The 22643-nt window shown below is 53.6% G+C and overlaps 1 protein-coding gene and 1 non-coding gene across 3 annotated transcripts in view; one reads left to right on the top strand and one right to left on the bottom strand.

Moving 5' to 3' along the window:
• Window positions 1–974: 974 nt before the first annotated feature.
• On the bottom strand, window positions 975–7487 carry TLX1 (T cell leukemia homeobox 1). 2 transcript variants are annotated; one of them, XM_009245723.4, is made up of 3 exons: window positions 6660–7487; window positions 4385–4586; window positions 975–2095 (listed from the first exon to the last, which is right to left on the bottom strand). In XM_009245723.4, the coding sequence occupies exons 1-3, from the start codon at window positions 7243–7245 to the stop codon at window positions 2092–2094; spliced, it is 792 nt and encodes a 263-aa protein (XP_009243998.1). In that variant the 5' UTR covers window positions 7246–7487; the 3' UTR covers window positions 975–2091. The 2 variants fall into 2 exon arrangements, with proteins under 2 accessions (XP_009243998.1, XP_002821122.2); XM_002821076.4 differs by having other exon boundaries at window positions 975–2072.
• Window positions 7488–7640: 153 nt separating this feature from the next.
• The window catches only part of LOC100457119 (uncharacterized), a 44228-nt gene continuing 29225 nt past the window's right edge, over window positions 7641–22643 (top strand). The window contains exons 1-2 of the transcript XR_002916506.3: window positions 7641–8030; window positions 11748–11886. This is a non-coding gene — a transcript (uncharacterized LOC100457119). The remainder of the gene's footprint in view (window positions 8031–11747; window positions 11887–22643) is intronic.

Raw genomic sequence — 22643 nt, 5'->3', positions numbered from 1 at the left:
ACTTACAGCACCAGAGAGGATCCTGGCCCTAATTTCTGACTCTATGTGCCCCAGTCTCTGCAGCTTGCTGGGTAAGCGTCTAGAGCCCCAGAACTTCAGCAGATGTTGGCTCCGCCACAGTGTATCTGTGTATCGCACAACAGACTCCCACCAACACATACACCATCAGCGCACAATTACACACACTCATACAGAACCACACCCACCCACTTGCAGTGATGGTCTCCCACAATGATCCACACTCCCCACTACCTTTACTCCCCCAATTACATTCTGTCACACACAAGTAAATACAGGGAAAATGCACAGCTCACACATGATTACATCTCACACACAATTACACCCATAAAATTCAAGATGATCCACTTCAGTAGCAGTCACACATTTCACAGAAAAATAGATTTACAAAGAGAAACTAATACATATTCTCCCAAACATCAACACGATTCATACATAATCACAAACAATGGTTGATTACACAATTACCCAAAAAGAAACAGTCTCATTCGCATACAGTTACACACACACCACTACAAGCCCGTGCATACAACGATAGTTTCGATTTGCAACTTAAGCAGAAACAAGCATTTACACGCAAGAATTTCAAACACAATTATACACTTAAATACCATTATAAATATTCACTATTTGCTCGCATTGCTGATCGCTCACATTATCACAAACACACCACACACACACACACACACACACACACACACACGACTCTCACATCCAAAGAAATCCACATCCTCTCAGGCACTGGTAATCCCAGGAGAGCCTGGCTGTCCCTGCTCTCCTCAACTCTGCCTTCTCTCCATCTGTCCTCCTCCTTTCCTCTCTCCAGAGCCTTAGGGTCCTGCCCCGCAACATGTCTCTCAAGTTCAGGTACCAAGCGCTGCCCCCGAAGCATCAGCTCACACCAAACCCAAGTAGCTGAAGAACGCTAGGGTCCGCAAGGAGCAGGCAGCCCTGACTCCGGATCCGGAGGCTTTTATTTATTTTTTTCACATAAATTACACAAGCACTTTATAAAATGGTTACACAGAAAACACCTTATAAGTGCATAACTTAACACCCCCCACCCCTCAAATGGGTTCTGGAGAAATGGGCTGCATTTATGTGAAAACCTGTCTGTGCATACCTGGGTTGGGCTGGGATGTGTGGTGGGGGCCTGGCAGACCAAGTGAGGCTGTTGTGGCTGTTGGCTGTTATGTATGGTGTAGTGTGTCACAGTGTGGCCATGACCTTGTGTTTGTGCTGGAGGGAGTACCATGCTGTTCAGGATGAGTCTGTGTCACCCCTGACCTGTGCCTGATCGTGAGGTCCAAAGTGTAAACACTGTGACCCTGTGTCTGGATGACACTCTGCCATAGATGCCCATGTGTGGCTCTGGGGTGACACCAGGAGGGACAGTGACACCACCTGTGTGTGGGCCTATGGGTTTCCATGTGTGTGATGAGAAGTGGGTCACAGAGAAGGGGTTTCCCAGGGCAAATTCAGATGACAGCCCTGGGGACCCCAGAAGCTCCTCCTCCCCTACCTCCCTTGCCTCTCTCTGAATCCCACGTTAAAGATTAAAATAAAATGAAATAAACCAAAACAGATTTCTTGACAGTTCAGACAGGTGCGGGACACGTCTGGGAGGGGGGCGCGTGTCCTTGTCCCTTGAGCTCTTCCACCGAAGAGAGAACAGTATCGGCACAAATGTGGGGGCCCTTTGGGGCCGTGCGAGGGCAGTGTTCCCCTCCTGGGTGCAGTCTGAGGCCAGGAGGGTGGGGAGGAGTCCTGGGTCTCAGGCCTCAGTGACCCCTGAGTGGGCCTGGGGTCCCACAGGGCAGAATGGGCAGGCTCACTCGCAGGCCGACGCCACCGACGTGACGCTAGTGATTTTGGTCGAGTCGTCAGACCACGGCTGCAGATTCTGCAGGGCGAAGAGCGACGAGTTGTGCACGCACAGAGGGTCAGCGGGCAGCGGCTGTGCCAGGCTCTTCTGGAAGGCCTCCTGCTGCAACTGCAGGAGGATGCGGTTCGCTTGCTGCCTCTCGGCCTCCCGTTCCTCCGCAGTCTGCCGTCTGCACCGGGAACAAGCCGTTACCTGCCAGGAGCACCGACCCGGCTCCCGCGTGTGCCCAACTCCTGGTGCGTTCCCAGGAGATAAACTGAACGAGCGCTGCTCACCTTTGCAGTCCCCAAATCCAGTTTGGGCCCCTATAACGCGTTCCCTTCTTTTGAGAGTCCTGACTCCAACAAAGACTGGAAACCCCAAAGCGGATGGAGCCAAGGTATCCCAGAGAAGGAGCGGTGGGAAAGTCTGCGAGGCCCAAACAGCTGGGACTCTGCATCCACGCGCAGCGCCCACACCCCGGAGGCCTCACAAGGGGCAGCCGGGGTAGGATGGCATCTCGCCTTCCCGCTCCCCCCCCTCCCCGGCCCTGAGGGAGACCAGGTGCCATTCCAAGCCGGAGGGCCCTCACCCTACCCACAAGTCCAGGGCAGAGAGGCAAGGACCAGCGGCTATGATCTGCTCTGCGGGATGTCTCGTTCCTCCCTCTCTCTGAGAATGTCTTCTAGGCCTTGGGCCTTCTGTGTGGAGCCCTGTGCCCTGCCGGGGCTCCTGCTGGACCCACTGGCTTCCTCTGAGGCAGTTCAGGGAGGCGATGACTCACTTATTCCATTTACTGCCGCCCCTCCACCCTGTCAACTGAGATCAAACGTCTGTCTCTAAGGTGGACAGACCTAATGGGAGTCCCCGGGGCCTTCAGAAGCAATTTGTAGGCGATCGATGAAGCCGTGCGAAGCCTGCAAGGGCCTCTTCCAGCAGCGGCTGCTGACCTGCTCTGGGCCGCCTTTTCTTGACTCTGTGTATCTTTCGTCTTTCCCTTGTCCCCTGCATTTCAAACGGCCTGAGTATTTCTCTTTTATGCTTTGTGTCTTATCTCTCGTTTTTCTCTCCTCCCCACCACCCACTTGGTTCTCTCTGAATTAAAGGAATTTGTTTGAAAAGAAAATGGTGGTTTCAGTCATCCATTGCTTTTTCTTTATTATACATAAATAAGACTTCTGCAGGCTGCCTGTTTTTCTCCTTTTTTTTCCTTGAGCGGGGTCCCTATCCCTCCCCACCTCTGAAACTGGTTGTGTTTCAGTTTCTGTCTTTGCCTGCCTCTTTCTTTCTCTGTGCCCCTCTCTCTGGGAGGCCTGCCAGGCCGCCTCTCCTCCCCTAGGCCTGCAGCCCTCAGTAGGCCTTGGAAACCGGAGTCCCCCCCAACCCCCGAACTAGCCCTGGCTCCCTCTTTAGCGTTCCAAGGTCTGAGGCCTCATTCCCCCACTCCTTCCCCAGCGTCAGGAATGTTGTGGGGTGCGGTAGAATCGTGGGGCCATGGCTTCCTTTGTGGCCCCGTAGGCGGAATCCCAGGCAGATTCCTCCCTTTCGTTCAGAAAAAGAGGAAACTCCAATTCCTTCCTCCTGCCCCAAGGCCCGCCCGTCTCGGCGCCGCCAACTTCGCCCAGACTCTCCCGCGCTACCCCACGGGGCCTGAGCTAGGGGAGAAACTCCGGCGGGCGAGGGCCAGATGTGCGGGAGGGTGCAGCGTGCCAGAGGGTACAGCCGGAGAAAGCGTCAGTGCGCGCGGAGACGGAGGCTGCTTGGAAGTGTTGGGGACGCTTCACGTCCGTGAGCGTAAATGTGAAAAAACAAAACAAAACAAAAAACCCATTGCGTAGTAACTAGAGTTGTGGCAATAGGAGAAGGAAAATTCTCTTTCTCACACACACCCGTCTGCTCCTAATTGATTCCCCTTTCAGTGGGACCCGCGAAATCCCGCCGCAGCCGGCACGGATTGATTTTCTCCTTCCAGGGTAGGGACCGGCTGCGCAAAGGGCGGGTGTCTGGGGAGGAGACCGTCAGCAGGGCCGCGGTCTGGGGCCACAGACCCTCTGCCGGGAGCCCGGCTGGAGCGCTGCAACAAGGTTTGGGCTGTTCTGCATCCAGTCTCCGGGACAGAGCAGGATTCCATAAGCAAGAGTTTGCGCAAACAAAAGGCTCCCCAGGACTCACAGATCCCTGGAGCCTGGACTGCGTGGAGTGCACTAACCCGCCTGTTTGCCCAAGCGGCGGAATAGACCTGCCGCGTCTACACCGGCAGAGAGTGTGCCAACCAGAAAGCCCTGAACCCTCCGGTAAAACAGAGCCAGGGCTCTTCAGCCCCATCCCAGCTATCGGCCTCCGTTGCTTCCAGCTCCCCGCAAGCCTAGCGGGAGCTCGCTCCTCCGAAAGGATCAGAAACCGCGAGCGGAGGAAGTGTGTGCGCCCCACGAGAGGTCAATGAATCGAGAGCTGCCTGAGACCGCGCCGCTCGCCGGCTGCCGGCCCGCCCCGCTTGCTCACCTCCACTTTGTCCGCCGGTTCTGGAACCAGGTTTTGACCTGCGCGTCGGTCATTTTGAGCGCCTTGGCCAGGGCGGCGCGCTCGGCCGAGGCCAGGTACTTCTGGCGGTGGAAGCGCTTCTCCAGCTCGCAGATCTGCAGGCGTGTGAAGGACGTGCGCGGCTTCTTCTTCTTGGGGGGCGTCCGGTTCTGATAGGGGTGACCTATACGGCGTGTTACAGTGAAGGGTGAGAGGGCCACTGGAGCGGGAGACAGACAGACGGCAGAGGCAAGCAGCAGAGCGTCAGGAAGCGTCCCAGGCCCAACACCCCGCGAGTCAGCTAGCGCAGCAGCTGAACCCCCACGAGCAGGGCCGAGATCCTCCCGTCAGCCCGCAGCGCCAGGCCCACGGCGGGAAACGGCCTCCTCCTGCCCGCCAGTCCGACGCCGCTGTCGCCGCTACCACGGAGGTCTCCCTAGCCCCGGGCTCCCGCGAGCCCAACCACCTCCCTGCCGCCCCTCCTCCAGGGGTAGTCTAAGGCGAGCTAAGGGTCACGCTCCCCTCCCCTCAGTCAGTCCCAGGCCTTCAGGCTCAGAGTAAGAGGCCAAGTCTGGCTCTGGAACCCGACCGGACCCTCCATTCACAGCAGCACACACCAACACAACGTACAACGGGGGCAAACTCACAGATCTATACACCCAAACAGAACCAGACAAGCACAGGCACGGGACAAGCACACAGGACACAGAGCAACACAAGGCCACAGCCATACACTCGCTGAAACCTCCTTCATGCCTGACACAGTATTAGGGCCCCAAGGTAGGCCCTAAACCGAGTACCTTTCACCAGAGGCCCAGGATTAGTGGACTCCCGGCTGGGGTTCCAGCAGGGCCCTTCAAGACTGGCCTGGCCTGGGTGGGGAATGGGATGGGCACCAGGCCCTGCTGCCCCAGGCCAGAGAAAACTTAGGTTGAGGGCACTGGGACCCCTCTAGGGAGGGTCCTTCCTGAGGCCTAGACCCAAGCAACTGTTCTTCCTCTGGACACCAGCCTCCACACCACTTCTGCCGTGGCCCCAGAGTCTGGTAAGAAGCTGCAGGAGCAGTTTCCCTGGCTGTGCTGCTGCCTGGAACAGAAGCAGGGAGCCAGGGGTGCCTTGGAATCTCCTGGCCCAGTATCTAGCTCTCAGCAGCTTCTCCCAAGTAGTTATGTAAACCCCCCTTCCACTGTTGGGCCCTTGAACCGGGGGATCTCCAGGAGGCCCCATCTCTGCCAGCAGCAGCCAGTGCCTCCTGCCTCCTCTCTCTAAGATCGGCTGGCTAACCTGGGCTCAATTTGTGGCTGCTTCCCAGCTGCTTCCCAGCAGGGAGGATCGTGGTCTAGGATCCAGGGAACCCTAAGGGGAGCAGGAAGTGAGAACGGGGGAAGGGATCCACGCCAGAGGGAAAGTTGAGTGCCCAGAGAGGAAACGGGAGCACAGGGAGCCAGGGCCAGCAGAGGAAGGCAGGAGCAGGCAGCAGAGAAGGCGGCAGCGGCCACCACCTAGTACCTAATGTCCCGGGAGTAGTCTTCCCGCCACCGATCACCAGCCTGCCGGTGCATTATTCGTGCCCAAGATAACCGGGCTGGGCCCGGGGTAGGACACCCAGCCGGGAGAGAACGAAAATGAAAAGCTAGCTGTCCTGGGCGGCTATGCCCCGCTGCCATCCTCCCAGATGAAGCCTGCTCTCCGGCAAAAAAAAAAAAAGGGCCACTTGTTCTGCTGATTTACCGGGGCTCAGAGCCCCCACTGGCCCCGCAGCACCACGGGCACCGGAGCTAGGAGCGCGAAGTGCATGTGTGTAAGGGACTGGAGGTGGGGGAACCTGTTCTCTTCTTGTGTCTGATCCTGGGGCTCGCTTCCTGGGTCCTAGAACAGCAGCCAGGACGGAAGAAACTGTTCACGTTGCACCCCTTTCTCTAAGATTCCCAGGCCCAGAGTAGCTGCAGAAGGTGGTCCTGAATCTATGGCCTCCTTCTCTCTGCCTGACCCGGCCCGTGAATCCCGAGAGGGGACCAGGGAGAGCTTCTCCGAGCAGGGGTCCTTCGGGAGACAGAGAGAGGTCCAGGCTGAGAGAACTCTTCAAGCATGGCGAGTCTGCGATATAGAATCGGGCGGGCGGCTCAACTTGGGGGAAGCACCAAGAAGAGCTGGGGGACCTGGCGCGCAGAATCGGCTTTGGGGAGCCACCCGGCGGGGCAGGGGTAGCACGGAGCCCGGGCCGCGGCCAGGCGGGGAGCCCGCGGGCCGGACTCACCTGTGAACCTGTCCTTTGTGTATCTGCGGTTACTCTCCATCCAGGGGAAGGTGAGGCCAGTGAGGTTGTTGACGCCCGGCATGGCAGGCACAGAGGGCACGGTGGGCAAGCCGGTGGCCAGGGGCTGGGGGTGGGCCACGGCTCCGGCGAGCGGCCTGTGTGCCGGCACCCGGATCACTCCCGCAGCGCTGAGTGCCCCGGCACCGCCGCTGCTGCCGCCGCCGCCGCCAGGACCGGGGCCGCCCGCCAAGGCCATGTTCACGTTGTAGGAGCCGGTCAGAGGACCCATGCTGCAGGCGCCGCCGCCGCCTGCCGGGCCTCCGGGGCCGCCGGGGCCTCCGGGGCCGCCCGGACCTCCAGTACCATAGGCCACCGCACCTCCAGCCCCCGCCCCAGCCGCGGAGCCCCCGCCGCCGTAAGTGTAGGCGCCTCCGACCAAGCAGCCAAGGCCGTATTCTCCGTCCTGGAGGCGCGAGGCGGGCCCCATGCAGCCACCCTGGTCCGGGCTGTTGAGGATCTGGTCGATGCCGAAGCTGATGGGCTCTGCGTGACCCGGGTGGAGATGGTGCGGACCCAGGTGCTCCATGCTGGCCCTGGCCCCACGGGGGGGCCTGGGCGGCGGCGCTCGCTGCGCTCGGCTCCGGGGGCAGCTAGCAGGGGCTGGGAGGCAACAGCGGCTCCTGGCTGCGCAGAGACTTGGAAGCGAAGTGCGCAGAAAGGCTAAAGTAGAAGGGGGAGGGGAGGGAGAGAGGGGGCGCCGTATTCTTCCCCTCTCTGGCTTCTGCTTCCCGGCTCCGGCTGCTCGCTCGCTGTTGACTCTGGGACATCAATCACCAGGCGAAAAAGCCCGGTGCAAGAGAGCTTCGCGGTTTCGGCCGGGTCTCTCCATTGGCTGTGCGCGGAGAGGAGCGGGGTGAATGACAGCGCGAGGGAGGGGAGGGGAGGGGGAGAGGAAGGCCAGAAGCCGAGACAGATGCAGGAGCCAGAGATAGAGGGACGGAGACCAAGACTCGGAGTAGTTCATGAAGAGAGAGAAGAGGGGAACAAGGAGAGGCTTAAAAGGAAAAGGCAAAACAGGAAGCGACCATTCCCAGAGACGGACAGACAGACAAACCCAAGGAGGGTGAAGTCAACTGTCTTCCTGGCCTGTTGGGAGCCATCCCCTCACTTTGAACTGAGCCAAAGGAGTCCAGCCCACAAGGCGTCTGAGGAAGGGATGTCCCTGCCCAACTGGAGAATCTCCCCAAGGGCTCAGCTGGGAAACACCTGTCACTCAACCAGGAGATTTACTCCAAACTTCAAGTCCAGCTTTTTAGAAAGTAGAAGACTGTCTACTCCTCAGGTATGGAGCCCAGGCCCTGAGGCAGGACGGTGAGTTCAGGCTTGCCCTTCTTTAAAACACAAGCCTATGAACAACTGACTATATGTTATAAAAATCAGCAACCACCCCCCAACTCAGCCTTCTTAGAGAAATTCAGGAAGGGAACATTTCCTGAAAGGCAGGCGCAAGTCAAGAGGGTTGGTTTGGGGTCTGCTGCCAGGGTGCCCATGCCTTAACATACCCCTTTCGTTTTAAATAAACAGATGCCTCAAGAAGTAAAATCCTACAGGGTTTGAAAGAGGCAATTCCTACAGTGTTTGAATGGATTCAACCAGATTGCATTCCACCTGACAATTACCCCAGGGTTGGCTATTTCAGGCAAGAAGCCTTTGGACTGTGGTGTGTGTTCTTTTCTTACTTTTGGAATCTTGGGAGGGAGCCATAGGGGCTTAAGGCCGTGGGGGCTGGGATTGGTGGGACTAGGATCAGGGAAGTGCATCCAGGACAAATTTAGGCCTTTCCAACGTTTTGCCAGTGGCTGTCTGGCTGAGAGCCCAAGAGAAAAGGAGGAAATTCCCTTTTTCTTCCTCCTGTCTTTCCCCTCTCCAGTAGAAAATGTTTGCTACCTTTTAGAAGCCAAGCTTTGGGAAAGGCACAGGTTCCATCACTTGGGATCTCTTTCTGTTCTATTTCAGTTCAGTTTCAGATTAGACTTTTGGGTAGGCCCTGTCTCTATCTGGAAGGATGCTAGGATGTGAAGACTCACATTCTCTCCTCATCAAGTCTTATTGCAATCTATTTGCTTTGGGCACGTCTGTCACCTCCACTTGAAGAGATCTTCTTGGAGGTGGAGAGTGGCTTATTCATTTCTGTTCTCTCCTGAAGGCAGGCGGAGAGTGGCTTATTCATTTCTGTTCTCTCCTGAGGAATACAGCCCCAAACAACAAAATATGTTCATCTTGGGTGAATAACAAATGAATGTATCTCTTTATTCAATAATATTTATTGAGTACTGTACTCACTATGTGTCAGGCACTGTTCTAGGCACGGGGGACATAGCAGTGAACAAAACAAAGGTCCTGACCTCATGAAGCTTACATTCTATAGAGGTGGTCAGACAATAAGCAAAGAAGCAAATACAACAAGACAGATGTTAGTAAGTATTATGGAGAACAATATAAACTCTACACCAATCCTTTGAGATGAGTATTCTCCCTATTTTACAGATGTGAGGAAAGCACATTTCAGAATAGCTATGATTGGTGTGGATCAATATGGAGGAGCTAGACTCAACTTGCTTTTGTGGGTTAGCCTGGAAACCTACGTGCTGGTTGGAAGTTCGTATCTGTGGGGAAAACCTTGTCTGAGCTCTAGCCAGGTGGACAAAGGCCCACTCAAGACAAAGCCAAATGTCAAATTGGTAGTTGTTTGTAAACACTAAGGAGAAGGCCCGGCACGGTGGCTCACACCTGTAATCCCAGCACTTTGGGAGGCCGAGGTGGGCAGATCACAAGGTCAGGAGATCGAAACCATCCTGGCTAACACGGTGAAACCCCATCTCTACCAAAAGTACAAATAATTAGCCAGGCGTGGTGGTGGGCACCTGTAGTCCCAGCTATTCAGGAGGCTGAGGCAGGAGAATGGCGTGAACCCAGGAGGCAGAGCTTGCAGTGAGCCGAGATCGTGCCACTGCACTCCAGCCTGGGCAACAGTGCAAGACTCCATATCAAAAAACAAACAAACAAACAAAAAAACACTAAGCAGAAACATGAGAGGGCTCCGCTCCCTCGCCAGTTCTCTTCTTCCCACTTACCCAATCCAGGTACTCTACCCCTTCCCAGGGAGTTCCATAACTTACTTTGGAAGTTGTCTGAACCCGAATGAATCTCTTCCTGCCTCTTATCTTGAGGGAACTAAAGTAGAAATAAATTATTTATTGGAAGACAGTTTTGTGCCAGGTACCACATCATGCTTATCTCATTTAAGATTTACAGCAACCCTGGCAAGTTAATAGAAATGTCCCAATTTTTTATAATTGAGAGAATTGAATGAATGTTCATGGCAGTATTATTCATGATAGCCCAAAAGGGGAAACAACTCAGATGTCCATCAACTGATGAATAGATAAACAAAATTTGGTATATCCACACATGGAATGTTATTTAGCCATAAAAAGGAAAAGAAGGGAAATGCTGGTTCATGCTATAACATGGATGAACCTAGGAGGCTATTCTGCTAAGTGAAAGAAGCCAAGCACAAAGGCCACATATTGTATGATTCCACTTTTATGAAATATCCAAAACAGGCAAATCCACAGAGGCAGAGAGTAGATTAGTGGTTTCCAGGGCCTGGGGGCAGCAGGGAGTGGAAATTGACTGCTAATGGATACAGAATTCCTTTTGGAGTGATGAAAACATTCTGGAATGAGATAGTGGTGATGGTTACATAACTTTTAAAAATATTAAAACCCACCGAATTATACATTTTAAAGGGGCTGAATATTATGGTATATGAATTATGTCTCATTTTTAAAAAGAAAAAAATTGCTGGGTGCAGTGGCCTGTGCCTGTAGTTCTAGCAGCTCTGCAGGGTGAGGCTAAAGGATCACTTGGGGCCAGGAATTCCAGCCTGAGATGTGCTATAATTGCACCTCTAGCCTGGGCAAAATAGCAATGCCCCATCTCTAAAAAGAAAATGAAAACTGAGACTCAGTAAAGAGAACAAACTTGCTCCAAGTTCCATAGACAGAGAAGATTGATCTGGAATCTCAAAATCTGAGCTATTTTCCTTGTTTGAGGCTGAAAACTATGGGGAAGGGTACTGCAGCTTTTTTTGAGGCTGGGTCCTAGTGGCCTCACTCCTTTTAGTCTCACCACAGTTTTATCTGCTGCAGTTAAAACCCTATCTTTTGATGTGAGTTGGTTGAAGGTAAAATTTACAAAACTAAATAAAATAAAATAAAATAAAATAAAAACCACCTATCTTTCCAGGTGCACATCTCCAGCTCAGATGGCCTTCCAACCCTTTTGGCATTTGCCTCATCTACCTCTTGAACTCCTCAGATCTGGCACCAGTTGTCCAGGGTACCTGGGAGGAGACTTTACCCTTCCTGGCCCAGTTTAAGGTTGGCAGAGTCACCACTCCCTTGTACATAGCCCACTAAGACTGTCAAGCTCTTCTCATTAAAATCCAGCGCCCAGGGATATACTGACTTTCCCCTGCTATCACAGCCGCTTCCTTGACAGATTTCTTCCTTTTTCCCCTCCTACCTTTTTTGTTTATCAGAGTCAACTTTTATCCCAATTGGGGATACTCCGAACTTTTACCCACAATGAGGTGCTGGGGTTGTGTGAGTCAGCTTAATCCCAGCCTTTGTCTTCCAATAGGGTATTTACTGAGGGCCAAGACTACCACCCTCTCTGTCCCTTCATTACCTAGAAAGATGAGACCGGAGGGTCAGGATTTGCTGGGCTCCGGCACCCGCCCCTTCTCCAGGGAGCAGTGTTACCTGAGCACGGTGTTACAAGGTTGGGAAGTTTTCTGAAACAGGAGAGGAGACTCACACAACTTTATATTCGCTGCAGCTTCTGTGTTTCCACCATGCTTTTGCATGCCTTGCAAAACAGCCCTGACAGGAACGAGGAGGGAGGGGAAGAAAGCAGGACTCACAGAGCAACTGCCGTGTGTGAGCCACCTTCAATCGGAAGAATGATCTCTCCACTCATCTTTAATCCTGTGATGTGGTTTTTGCTATCCCCATTTTACAGATGAGAAAACCAAGGCACTGAAAGCTGGAAAGGGGCAGACCAGATGCAAACACTGCTTTCCTGACTCCACTCACTACAAGCTGCTTCCTTAAGCCTAAACTTGGCTCTTGCCTCACAGGACTATCTTGCAGGAACCTAGGTGAGTTGCAGATCCTTCTCTCTGGTTCTGAGGCCACCTGGTAACACCCCTCCCCCCAAGCACCGGCTCCCCCTGGCCTGCAGAATAAAAAAATGTCTCCAATTAAAAGAAGAGCAGCTGGAGCCGGGGCCAGGGCTGGCGGAGGAGGAAAGGATGGGCTCAGCCCAGGGGGAGGCCCCTTTGGATCCCACACGATCTCCTCCTCCTCCCCGCTCTGAAAGAGACCCCCGGGCCAGGGGTTGTCCTTTAGCTTACGGGTATGTGTGGAAACTTAATTACTTTGTGTTTGTGGGACCGTGCATCCACGAGGGGAAAGCTGGATGGGAAAGTGTATGTGACAGTCAGGGTGGAGAGGGCTGTGCAGATGTCCTGGGCATGTCTTTAAGAAATAATTTTAACAATTTATTCAATGAATGATTATAGAGCGTCTAGTATGTATCAGGCACTGTGTTAGGCTGTTGGGATACAACTGCAAGCAAAATGCATGTTGGTAAGAGTGTTGGAGGAAAGGAAGGGAGTCTGGGTATTTTACACAACTGGATTTTGTCATGTGAAGATGTATGTGTCAGTGAGAATGCAAGTGAATGTGTTTTCTGCAACAGGATGAGTATGTGTTTACAACTGTTCCTCTGTAGTGAGTGCCTGTGATGGGATGAGGGCATCCCTCTGCTACGACTGCGTGCTGCAGATGGTGTGTTCCACGGGAGGGGTGTCTTTTATTCCAATGGAACTGTCAGAGAAGTGGCTGTGTATGGACCTGTGGTCGTGGGGAGGGGGACACAGGGTATACCCAATGGATATATAGTAGGGAAAGGGGCCTGAAAAATATGTAAGGGGATGTGTAACATGACGCGATCCATGGCGGGGCCAATGGGGTCTGCATTCCTAGTACCAAAGGTGTTCCCTCTACCTTCCCATTTGTCTCAGAAAAGGGGCAGAAAACTTTCCCTGCTGTGGGAGAGGCAGGATCACCTGGTGACTTAGGGACTTAGAGACCCAGTAAAGGGCACTCTAACTCCAGGAGCCCTGGGTTGGGGAGAAGGGTCTCTAGGAGCCTAGACTGAGGAGGTAGGGGGAGTGAGTAGGTCAAGTGACTCAGCTCAATGAGTCCTCGGGTTGCAGGGGTTGTTCCAAGGCCAGCCCCCTGTCCCCCTACCCAATTCTTACATAAGATATGGAGGACCTCTCCAACACCAATGGACAGGCACACATTTTCCCATCAGTGGAGAGACCCTGAATGGATAGAGGACAGACAGACAGGAAACAGACATGTCCCTGCTGTAGGCCACACTTAGCTGTCACCTTGTGTAGGGGTAGGGAATATTCTTCTCCTCCCCTGCCCATTCCTCTCAATCAGAGCCCAGCAGGTGGATGCTTCAGAAATAGGGTGCTTCTGTAGGGATCCCTTCCCTTCACTGTCACCCCTCCCTGCTTGGCTTCTGACCCTAAAGGAAGCTGTTGGCCTCATTACCCCTGGGCATTGAGCTAAGGCTTCAGGCCTCTCTCTGACTAATTCCCTCCCAAGAGAGGCCCAGAGACCCTCAGATTCCACCATCCATCCAGCACTATCTTGACCATGGTGGCCTTGATTAGGGAATCTCCCATCCTGAGTCATCTCCAAGGATGCCAGAAACCTGGAAAGGGGCAGGTAGGGAGTAAGCTAAGAGAAGGCTCAGGGAAGGACAGACCCCCAGGGCCCTGCTTTCCCCAGACAGCTCTCAAAGGGCTCCCTGGGCACGGAGTTCAGAGTCCCATCGGTGGGTACCATCAGTAGGGCAGCTGAGCCTAGGACCCAGGGCTGTGGACCAGCCCCAACCTCTCCCATCCTTCGTGTCTCCCTTGGCTCCACTCTGCTGGCCAGGTGGGTCTGTGCTGGGTCCAGAAGCCAAGCCCTGCACTGAGGTGTGGGGGACGGAGAAGAAGCCAAGAGAGCACCAGCCTGCTGTGGGACCAGGCCTCTGAGGGCCCCGCTGCCTTCTAAGAACCATCCTATTCCCTCCTGGGGTTGGCAAGCTCCCTTTGCAGTCTGCAGAAAGGACCTCTACAGGTGTGCGGATCCCTCACTCTGCCTGTGCGCAGTAAAAGAGAGAAATGAGGCAAGCTTTCCAGCTGGGGGGGTGACGGCCCTGCAGTGGCCAGCTCTACCCAGATTTCTCATCTCAATTCCTTGCCTCTGCTGGGGGTGCAGATTTGGCCTCAGAGTAAGGGTGGGTAGAGATGCCCAAGCGCAGGAAGCCCAGCCTCCCAGGGGACCCAATCCTGAACTGTGGCTGAAGAGGTGGAGGTGGGGGTCATGCAGTCCCTCCTAGGTGCTAGAGTCACCTTGACACAGGCAGGTCTAGTTATTTCAGGGGGTGCTTAGGACTGTTTGCACATTGGAAGCTGCGGGCTCCTGCTGAGCCAGGGCTGGACTGTGCTGGGAGTGGAAAACTGACTGGGACACCTCCTCAAGATGAGAGAGCCTGGCTACCCAGGCCTCTGTCTCCACCCGAGCCTGGTGGATGGAGTTCAGGTTTGATATTAACTTGCCAAGCTCCTCCTCCACCAGAAAAGCAAGGCGGGATGGGGAGCGGTGGAGAAAATGGCCTCAGCTGGGGAGACCCATCTGCTGGCCGGTGGTAGTTGGGGCGGGGAGGTTAACATGTTCCCCATGGTGTCCTGACTACACACTGAAGCACAGCGTATACACCAATGGTGACACACAGAAATACCCAACTCCCGAAGACTTCCAGACACAGGCTTGGCACAGAGGCAACACTCTCACACGCAGATGCACAGACGCCCACTCACCTTGCACACGAACACGGAGACACTCCTCGGTGTGCAGTCCCCACACGTGCTCACAAAGCCTCCTTCATGCACCCATGTGCAGATGCCCACAAACACACCCATCCCACTCAGTCTCTGCAGCACAGATCCAGAACCAAACGAAACCCTCTCCCTCCGTGCACACAGCCCTAGGGTTGCTGGTGCACAGGTACACACAGACACACCCAACCACACTCCTACAGACTTACAGGCACGCTCGCTTCCACACAGACCTTCCTGCTCAGATAACACAAAACAAAAAAACAAAACACAAAACGAAAACACCCCCTCCCCTCTCACACATGCTCTGAAGACGGCCACAGGGAGCTCAAAAGCAACCACAGTTTCCCAACTTTCCTGGGGAGGCCACGGTCGCCTTCCCTCGCGGGGAAGGAGTGGGGGGGCGGGGCAAGCCGCAGGTGCCAGAAGTGGGTGTGGGTGGGGTGAGCGCCGAAGGGGGAGGAACCGCATCCATATGCATGGTCTTCGCGCACAAAGAGCAGCTGCCCAGAGCTGGAGTCCCGGCGGGCCCGGAGTCGCACGGAGGCGGCGGCGGCCCAGCTAATTGAATTAGGTCGGCCAGGCCCTGCCACCCGCGCGCCACCCGCGTCCGCTCTGCCACTCGTCTCCGGCCGCCGCAGGCGCTTCTTGGGTGCCGAGGGACGGATTGAGGGAAGGAAGCGTCTCCGCCTGAGCCCCGGCCCCAGGCGGCCTCTCCCCCCGGAAATAATCCCATTGTCCCGGGGGATGCGGGCGGCCCTGGGCGCCCGGGATCCCCAATTGGACTGCGGCACTGTGATTAATGGGACGGCGGCAAGGGAGCTGACACCGGGATGGGCCGTGGCTCTCCTCCGCCCGGTCCTTCTCAGCTGCCCTGCTTTCCAGTGCCCCTTCCCCACCAAAATCGGGAAGCTAGAGCGGGGAGGGGAGAGGGGCGGGTGCGGGGAAGGCCACTGCTGGGAATTAGACCAGTTAGGGGCCTTCCTGAGTGTGGTATGAGCCTAAGATGAGCGAGTGGGTCTGGGTGTGCGGCCATGTGCCCGAGAGTGCAAGAGCACCAGAGCTGTCAGCCCCTGCCAGTGGGGTGGGATGCTGGGGGGTGTGGATATGGTAAAGTGCACAGGTACTGCAGGGCAGGAATTATTAGAGCTGTTTGTAGTGACGCATGGATGGGATTTGTAAGGAGACCAAGCTCCCATCTCTGGGGGCCACAGTAGCCCCAAAACCAGGGAGCTGGGCCTGAGTCCCGGCACTGCCCTAGGGCCCACATAAAGTCGCTGCCTGGCACCTGCCCTCCTGTCGACCCAGATTTCTGCAGCCACCTCACCCCTAGACCCGACCACCGGCAATTTACTGTGGGGCTCCTGGCACCTCACTTTTCCCATTCTCCCCTACCCGCCATGGGCTCCGCCTTCCTGGGATGAAGCACCAGCAGTTTCTGTTCAGCTCTTCCACTCCTGACATCCTTGATATCTGGACTGTTCCGATACTTGTAGCCCTTTTGAGGTTAAGCTCACAGATCCCCCCAGCCCCTCCACAACACACAGGAAGCCTCCGATATGTGGCTGGGAAATAACTCCTCTGACCTAGGTGGCCTGCGGCTCCTAGGGCAGAGACTTTGTGTGTCTGTCCCTGAACGGCAAATGCCTGGGGGCAGACCAGAGTCTCAGCTTGTCACCAGCAGATACCCACTCAGAGGTGGTCTGGACACCAGTGAGACTTCCCTGGCTGTTGAGCTCCACCCAAGATTGGTGCAGACCAGAATGTTCAGGCGGAGTGGGCACGGGGCATGTCCCTGAGTCCCACGGGCAACTTTGCCTTCTCCACTGCGAAGCCGGAGACCTGGTTCTGGACTGAGTGTACATGTGAGGTGCCCTAGGGATCCAGTTAGGGGCTCTTAGGGCAGTGGAAGAGGGAAACCATCCTAGGAATCCCTGGCTGCACTGGATTTTCAGGATCATCCCAGTGGCCAACACAGCCCCAGCCAGGACCCATGGTGGGGTGCCTCCCACCTGCTGCTGCCCTCTACTGCCCCCCTGCCCCTACTTGACCGAATCACCCACTTCCTCACCTCCACTGCCACCCTTAGCCCCACCCCACTCAGCTCTGGAGTAGGTTTGCCTCCTGGCAAAAGAAAACCCCGATTAAGGGTGGGAGCTAGGCGAAGCCTGAGCCTCCCACCCACCAGAAGGACTCAGTGCATCTCAGATCTTTGTGCCCCATTCGCCAGGGACCACCACCTGGGAGGGGTAACACCACGGGGAGACGTGGTTGCTGCCCCTGCCGGCACATCCTCCACTGCTGCCCAAGGCTCAGTGAGGTAGGTTGAGGAGGGAGCTCTGGGCTGGTGGCAGCCAGCGGGACACCCAGAGGGCGCGCGGCACCAACGCTGGGTATTCTCGCAGGCCCACCGCCAGGCCTGGGCGGCCAGCACCGTATTTCCTGGGACTTTTACTGCAGCACCGAGATGAACAGTGACATTCCTCTCTCCCCTTTCATAAATATTGCATCTTCCCAATGCAATTACAGGAGACGGAATGGCATGAGCGTTTACAAAATAAGATTATGGGGTAATGCTAATGCAGTTTATGTCTGCGCTCTGACACCAGACAAACTCCCTATTAATAACCTCTCAATGAGGTACGAGGCTCAGAACGCAGAGCCTGCGGCTTCGGGGCCGCGCACTCTGTAAGAACTGCCGAAGCGAAGCGTGGCCGCCTCACGCTGGGGGCCGCGGCCTGCGCCCTTTCTCAGGGGTGCTGGGTTCCCAGCCTTTCCAGGTCTCTTGGCCAGGAGTTCCCCCTGCGCCCCTTCTCCGGAGGCAGCCTCACCGAAGCCGGGAGCCTCATCGGCACCCTCACCTCCATTTATCCTCTATTTCTGCAGCAGTTTAGTCCCAGCTGGTGCTAAGCCCCTCTCTTCCGAATCCACACTGCTGGAAGGGGCCCAAGTTTTCTCCCCTAAAGGGCGAACAAGCCATGTTCTTCCCCCACTCAGAAATTGCTCAAGGCTTCGCATTGCCTTGGCGGTGGGGATCCAAATCCCTTCCCCCTCCATTCAAGGCGCTGCACTTACTTTCGTTTCATCTGTAGTACCTTGCCCCAGTCGCTGGCTGCCCTTAGCCCTGTTGTACCAACTGATAGAAACGCTCACACCTTCCCCAGTCATTCCTTGGGTGCAAAGCTCTGACAACCCCTTTCCCTATGCCCAGCCCCGCCAAAAGGAAAGAAAATTTCTACTCCTACTTCAAAAACGAAATCAAAGTTCCGCCTCCCTGCACATTCTCAGAGCACAGTTCATGAGTCCCTCCTCAAGTGACCAAGAGCACACAATTTTTTAAAACTACCGTGTTTGGCCAGGCACAGTGGTACACATCTGTAATCTCAGCACTTTGGGAGGCCAAGATAGGAGGATCGCTTGAATCTAGGAATTTAAGAGTAGCCTGGGCAACATAGCAAGACCCCATCTTTATAAAAATAAAAAAGTAGCTAGGCATGATGGCACATGCCTGTAGTCCCTGCTACTCGAGAGGCTGAGGTGGGAGGACCCTTGAGCCCAGGAGCTCTAGGCTGCAGTGAGCCATGATTGTGCCACTGCACTCCAACCTGGGTGACAGATACAGACTCTGTCTCAAAAAACACAACAAAACAATCCTTTTTTGGATCATAGATTTGGAGTCACAGAGACATGGGTCTAGTCACAGGACACAGAGTTGTAGTCACACTGCTTTTATAGTATGTTTGTAAACAGATCAATTAACTGCTGTAACTCTTGCTTTTCTTGCTTATGAGAGGTATAGTGGATTCTGTCTTCCAATTCATCAAGCCGAAACAGTGTAAATGTTTCCTAATTTATTGGGCTATCTCTGTTTTTCTTTCTCTCTTGTGACTGCACTGAAATTTATGTAAGATGTATATCATCCCTTCTGGTTCAGCCCTGCTCAATTTTCCAGACTCAGTTGATGAGTTCCTCAGACACTGTGTGCCTTTCTTGCCTCCCTAACCCCTCTTCTTGAGTCTTCTTTAGGGTCCCATTAAGAGGGCAGGGCTAAGGTGACAGAGATCTGGGAAAATAGGGGATCTGCACAGCAGAAAAGTGCAGACAGGATTTCAAGGTCAAGAGAGCCAGCCCCCTGCCTACTTCTTGCCCTGCTGCTTGCTGGTCATTAACACAACCCCTGGTTCTTCTCGGCCTTCAAATAAAAAGACATTTCATGCCCAAGGACTCAGTAATGAGGAACCAGGGAGGGGCTGGGGAGCCTGCAATCTCAGCAAAAGTTTCCCCACCTCAGAGGCCTCCTCTCTTTCTTCCCTCCTCCTCCTTGCTTCTGAAGTCAGTGAAACCTTTAAGCAGCTTCTGGAAGAAGGAGGCCTCTCTGATTTTGGAGCAAGCAGAAGAGTGAGGGGCACGAGCAAGGCCTCTTTGTAGGCCTCCTGGAGCCCCTTTCCAGCAGCCACCACCTCTCCATCAGGGTAGAATTGTCCGGCCTTTGAAAGGCCACAGGGGACAGGATGGGGCCCAGAGCCTGTTGGATGGGGGAACAGTGAATGCTTTACTATATTCTTCTATCCCTTGCCCCTTAAAACTGGGGCTAGACCTAATCTGGCCAGCACACACTTACCCCCAACTCCCACCCACCATTCTTGCCCTGGGCTACAAGTGACTTTGCTAAATACTGAAAACCTGCCTGAATCTGCCTGGGGACATTTCTGACTGACCACAACATCCCTCTGCTTATTTATGAAGGATTAGACCTTCTCTTTACCCCACCTCTCCTAGCCAGCGTCCCTCCCGAGTCTTTTCTAAGTGCTTTGGGTATGGGAAACCTTCCTAACCAGGCCTTTCACATGACTTGTACATGATGTATAGACAAACACACACACACACACTCAGAGGTACATACAGACTCTTCACTCTCAAAAATGTGTATGCAAACTCCTAAGCATAACACATTGACCATCACTGAAGTCATGGGTCCAGTTATGCAGACATGCATCTGTACTATCCCCCACTGAAAAGCATGCACTCAGAGATGCATACAACCACACATGTGTGCATGTCCACACAAAAGAACACACACACATAAATACACAACCAATCAACATCCAAGCATTGTTTCCAAAGGTGATGCTGCCATGGAATATCCTGGAGTTTGCCAGGGTTGAGAAAAGTGGCTTCTCTTATCCTTGATGGGAAATCTGTGTACATATTATAATGTGTTCAACCTATCTGGGCCTTGTGCAATTGTATGACAGTATTGGTAAAAACCACTCCCCAGAAGGTACCTGGGCTATGGGTCATCCCGGAGGACCTGGAGAAGTAGGAAGAGCAAAAATCTGTGCTGAGGGGTGTGGCCTATTCATTGGAATCAGAACCTGCCCATCATCTGCACTCTGTAAGCCAACTGAAGAGCTTAAAACAGGAAGTAGGAACCTAGTGGGCAGGCTCCAGTGGAGTGTGGACTTCGAAAAAAGAAAGGAAGGGCCAGGCACAGTGGCTCATGCCTGTAATCCCAGCACTTTGGGAGGCCGAGGTGGGCGGATCACAAGCTCAGGAGATCGAGGCCATCCTGGCTAACACGGTGAAACCCCGTCTCTACTAAAAATACAAAAAATTAGCCTGGCGTGGTGGCGGGCGCCTGTAGTCCCAGCTGCTGGGGAGGCTGAGGCAGGAGAATGGCTTGAACCAGGCAGGCTGAGCTTGCAGTGAGCCGAGATCACGCCACTGCACCTCCAGCCTGGGTGACAGAGTGAGACTCCATCTCAAAAAAAGAAGGAGCTATTTGGGCCTCTCTCAGGGAGTGGCTGTCAGTTCCAAAAAGCAGAAGGCATGGCCACTTGGTGCCTCATAAAGCCAGGCCTGATCATGGCCTGGCCATGCCTGATAAAGCCTGACCATGGTTAGGAGGAACAGCTGAGCTACACCAAAGAGTTTGTTTCCACCTTTGTGTACTTCAAGAAAACCAATCAGGGCAGAGGAATGGACTAGGGTAAACAGTGGGGCTTCAGGGAGTCAGAGTCGAGCCAGATTGGAGCCAAGTATAATGGAAAAACCAAAGGCATTGATATCTGGCCAACTGGGTTCAAATTCTTCCTCTGCCACTTCACTAGCTGTGTGGTCTTGGGCAACACACTTAACCTCTCTGATCTGCTGTTTCCTCCCCTATAAAATGGAGATATGCTACCTATCCCATATGATTGTGGTGAAAGTTAAAATAAATAAAAAGATGTAAAAGTGCTTAACCCAATGCCTGGCACTTGGCAGGATCCCACAGATGGTGGCTGTATAAGAGAGAGAGGTAACTAGAAGGCGAGTGTAAGAAGATCTGAAACCCAGGACAGGAAGACTTAGGGTCTTCCTTAGGATTGGGGCTGCTGGGACAAAGGCAGGACCCACAAAAAGAAGGGCAACTACAAGCTGAAGTGCCTTTTCCTGGTCAAGGGAGTGGTGCACATGTTTAACAATTTCATGTCAGACTGCTCCCGCTTGAATCCTACTAGCTGTGTGACCCACAGAAAATTTCTCTGAGTCGGCTGGGAATGGTGGCTCACGCCTGTAATCCCAGCACTTTTGGAGGCTGAGGTCAGGAGTTTGATGCCAGCCTGGCCAACATAGTAAAACTCCGTCCCTACTAAAAATACAAAAATTAGCGAGGCGTGGTGGCATGTGCCTGTAGTCCCAGCTACTTGGGAGGCTGAGACAGGACAATCGCTTGAACTTGGGAGGTGGAGGTTGCAGTGAGCCGAGATCATGCTCCGCTGCACTCCAGCCTGGGCAACAAAGCAAGAATCCATATCAAAAAAAAAAAAAAAAAAGAAATAGAAAACAAAATTTCTCTGACTCAGTTTCCTCATCAGTAAAATGGAATAATAGTAATTATGATCCACTTCGTGAGCTTATTATGAGGAGTCAGAGAGTTAGTATTTGTAAAGTGCTTTGACTAGTACCCATCACATAATATAATAGTATAAAAATGTATGCTAAATAAATAAGAATAAACCAGGTTCCCACGCTGACAAGGAACTGGGTTCTGAGAAGGTCTGGGGCAGCAGGGCTGCCACAGGTGGGGAGAGAGGTGGGTAACTTGCCTCTGGCTGTGAGATTCGTGCTCCTTAGAACTCTGTGCTCCCAGCTGGGCGCAGTAGCTCGCGCCTATAATCCCAGCATTTTGGGAGGCTGAGGCGGGTGGATCACTTGAGGCCAGGAGTTCAAGACCAGCCTGGCCAACAAGGCGAATCCCATCTCTACTAAAAATACAAAAATTAGCCAGGTGTGGTGGCACATGCCTGTACTCCCAGCTACATGGGAGGCTGAGGCACGAGAATCTCTTGAATCTGGGAGGCGGAGGTTGCAGTGAGCAGAGATCGTGCCACTGCACTCTAGCCTGGGCAACAGAGAGACTCTTGTCTCAGAAAAAAAAAAAAAAAGAACGCTGTGCTCTCAAACTCCCCCTTTTGTCCTCAGGTAGCTGTGGTTTTTTTCTCTTAGGAACAAGTTACCCTTTTAAGTCTTCATGCTGCTTGAGGGTTTGTGAGGGAAAAGTATCTATTTCTTCATATGTTGCTGCAAATTGGTTCCATCCTCCCTGGGTTAGGCAACAACACGGTACTGTTCATATTCTTTGATCAGATAATCCCACTTTTGGAACCATATCCCAAGGAAATGAAAAAGCAATTTGTACAAAGATGTTTATAGCAGCGCTATTCATAATAGTTCCACCTTGGAAACAATCCAAATACCCAACACTGGGGAAGTGGTTAAGTCAGTTAGGGGACATCGGCACAAAGGAATAGCACACAGCCCATCAACAACTGCTAAACACAACACAGGAAAATGGTGCGATGTGCCACATTCTAGGTGAAAATGCCATGCATTATAAAATATCAGTATTCCCCAAGGCAATTCATAGACTTGATGCCCTACTAAACAAAAACTCATTTTCTTGGAAC

Source organism: Pongo abelii, chromosome 8 (genome assembly GCF_028885655.2).
Source record: "Pongo abelii isolate AG06213 chromosome 8, NHGRI_mPonAbe1-v2.0_pri, whole genome shotgun sequence".
NCBI classification, from domain to species: Eukaryota; Metazoa; Chordata; class Mammalia; order Primates; family Hominidae; genus Pongo; species Pongo abelii.
Note: the sequence above shows the minus strand (reverse complement) of the source record. Positions and strands in the feature narration are given on the sequence as shown.

What these genes read in the sequence shown, in the direction of transcription:
- TLX1 (XM_002821076.4), bottom strand. Translation starts at nt 7,245, where the DNA reads ATGGAGCACCTGGGTCCGCACCATCTCCACCCGGGTCACGCAGAGCCC. An exon ending in CACAAAGGACAGGTTCACAG is followed by an intron (nt 4,587 to 6,659) that starts GTGAGTCCGGCC and finishes CACGCCGTATAG; the next exon opens with GTCACCCCTATCAGAACCGG. An exon ending in AACCGGCGGACAAAGTGGAG is followed by an intron (nt 2,073 to 4,384) that starts GTGAGCAAGCGG and finishes TTCCCGGTGCAG; the next exon opens with ACGGCAGACTGCGGAGGAAC.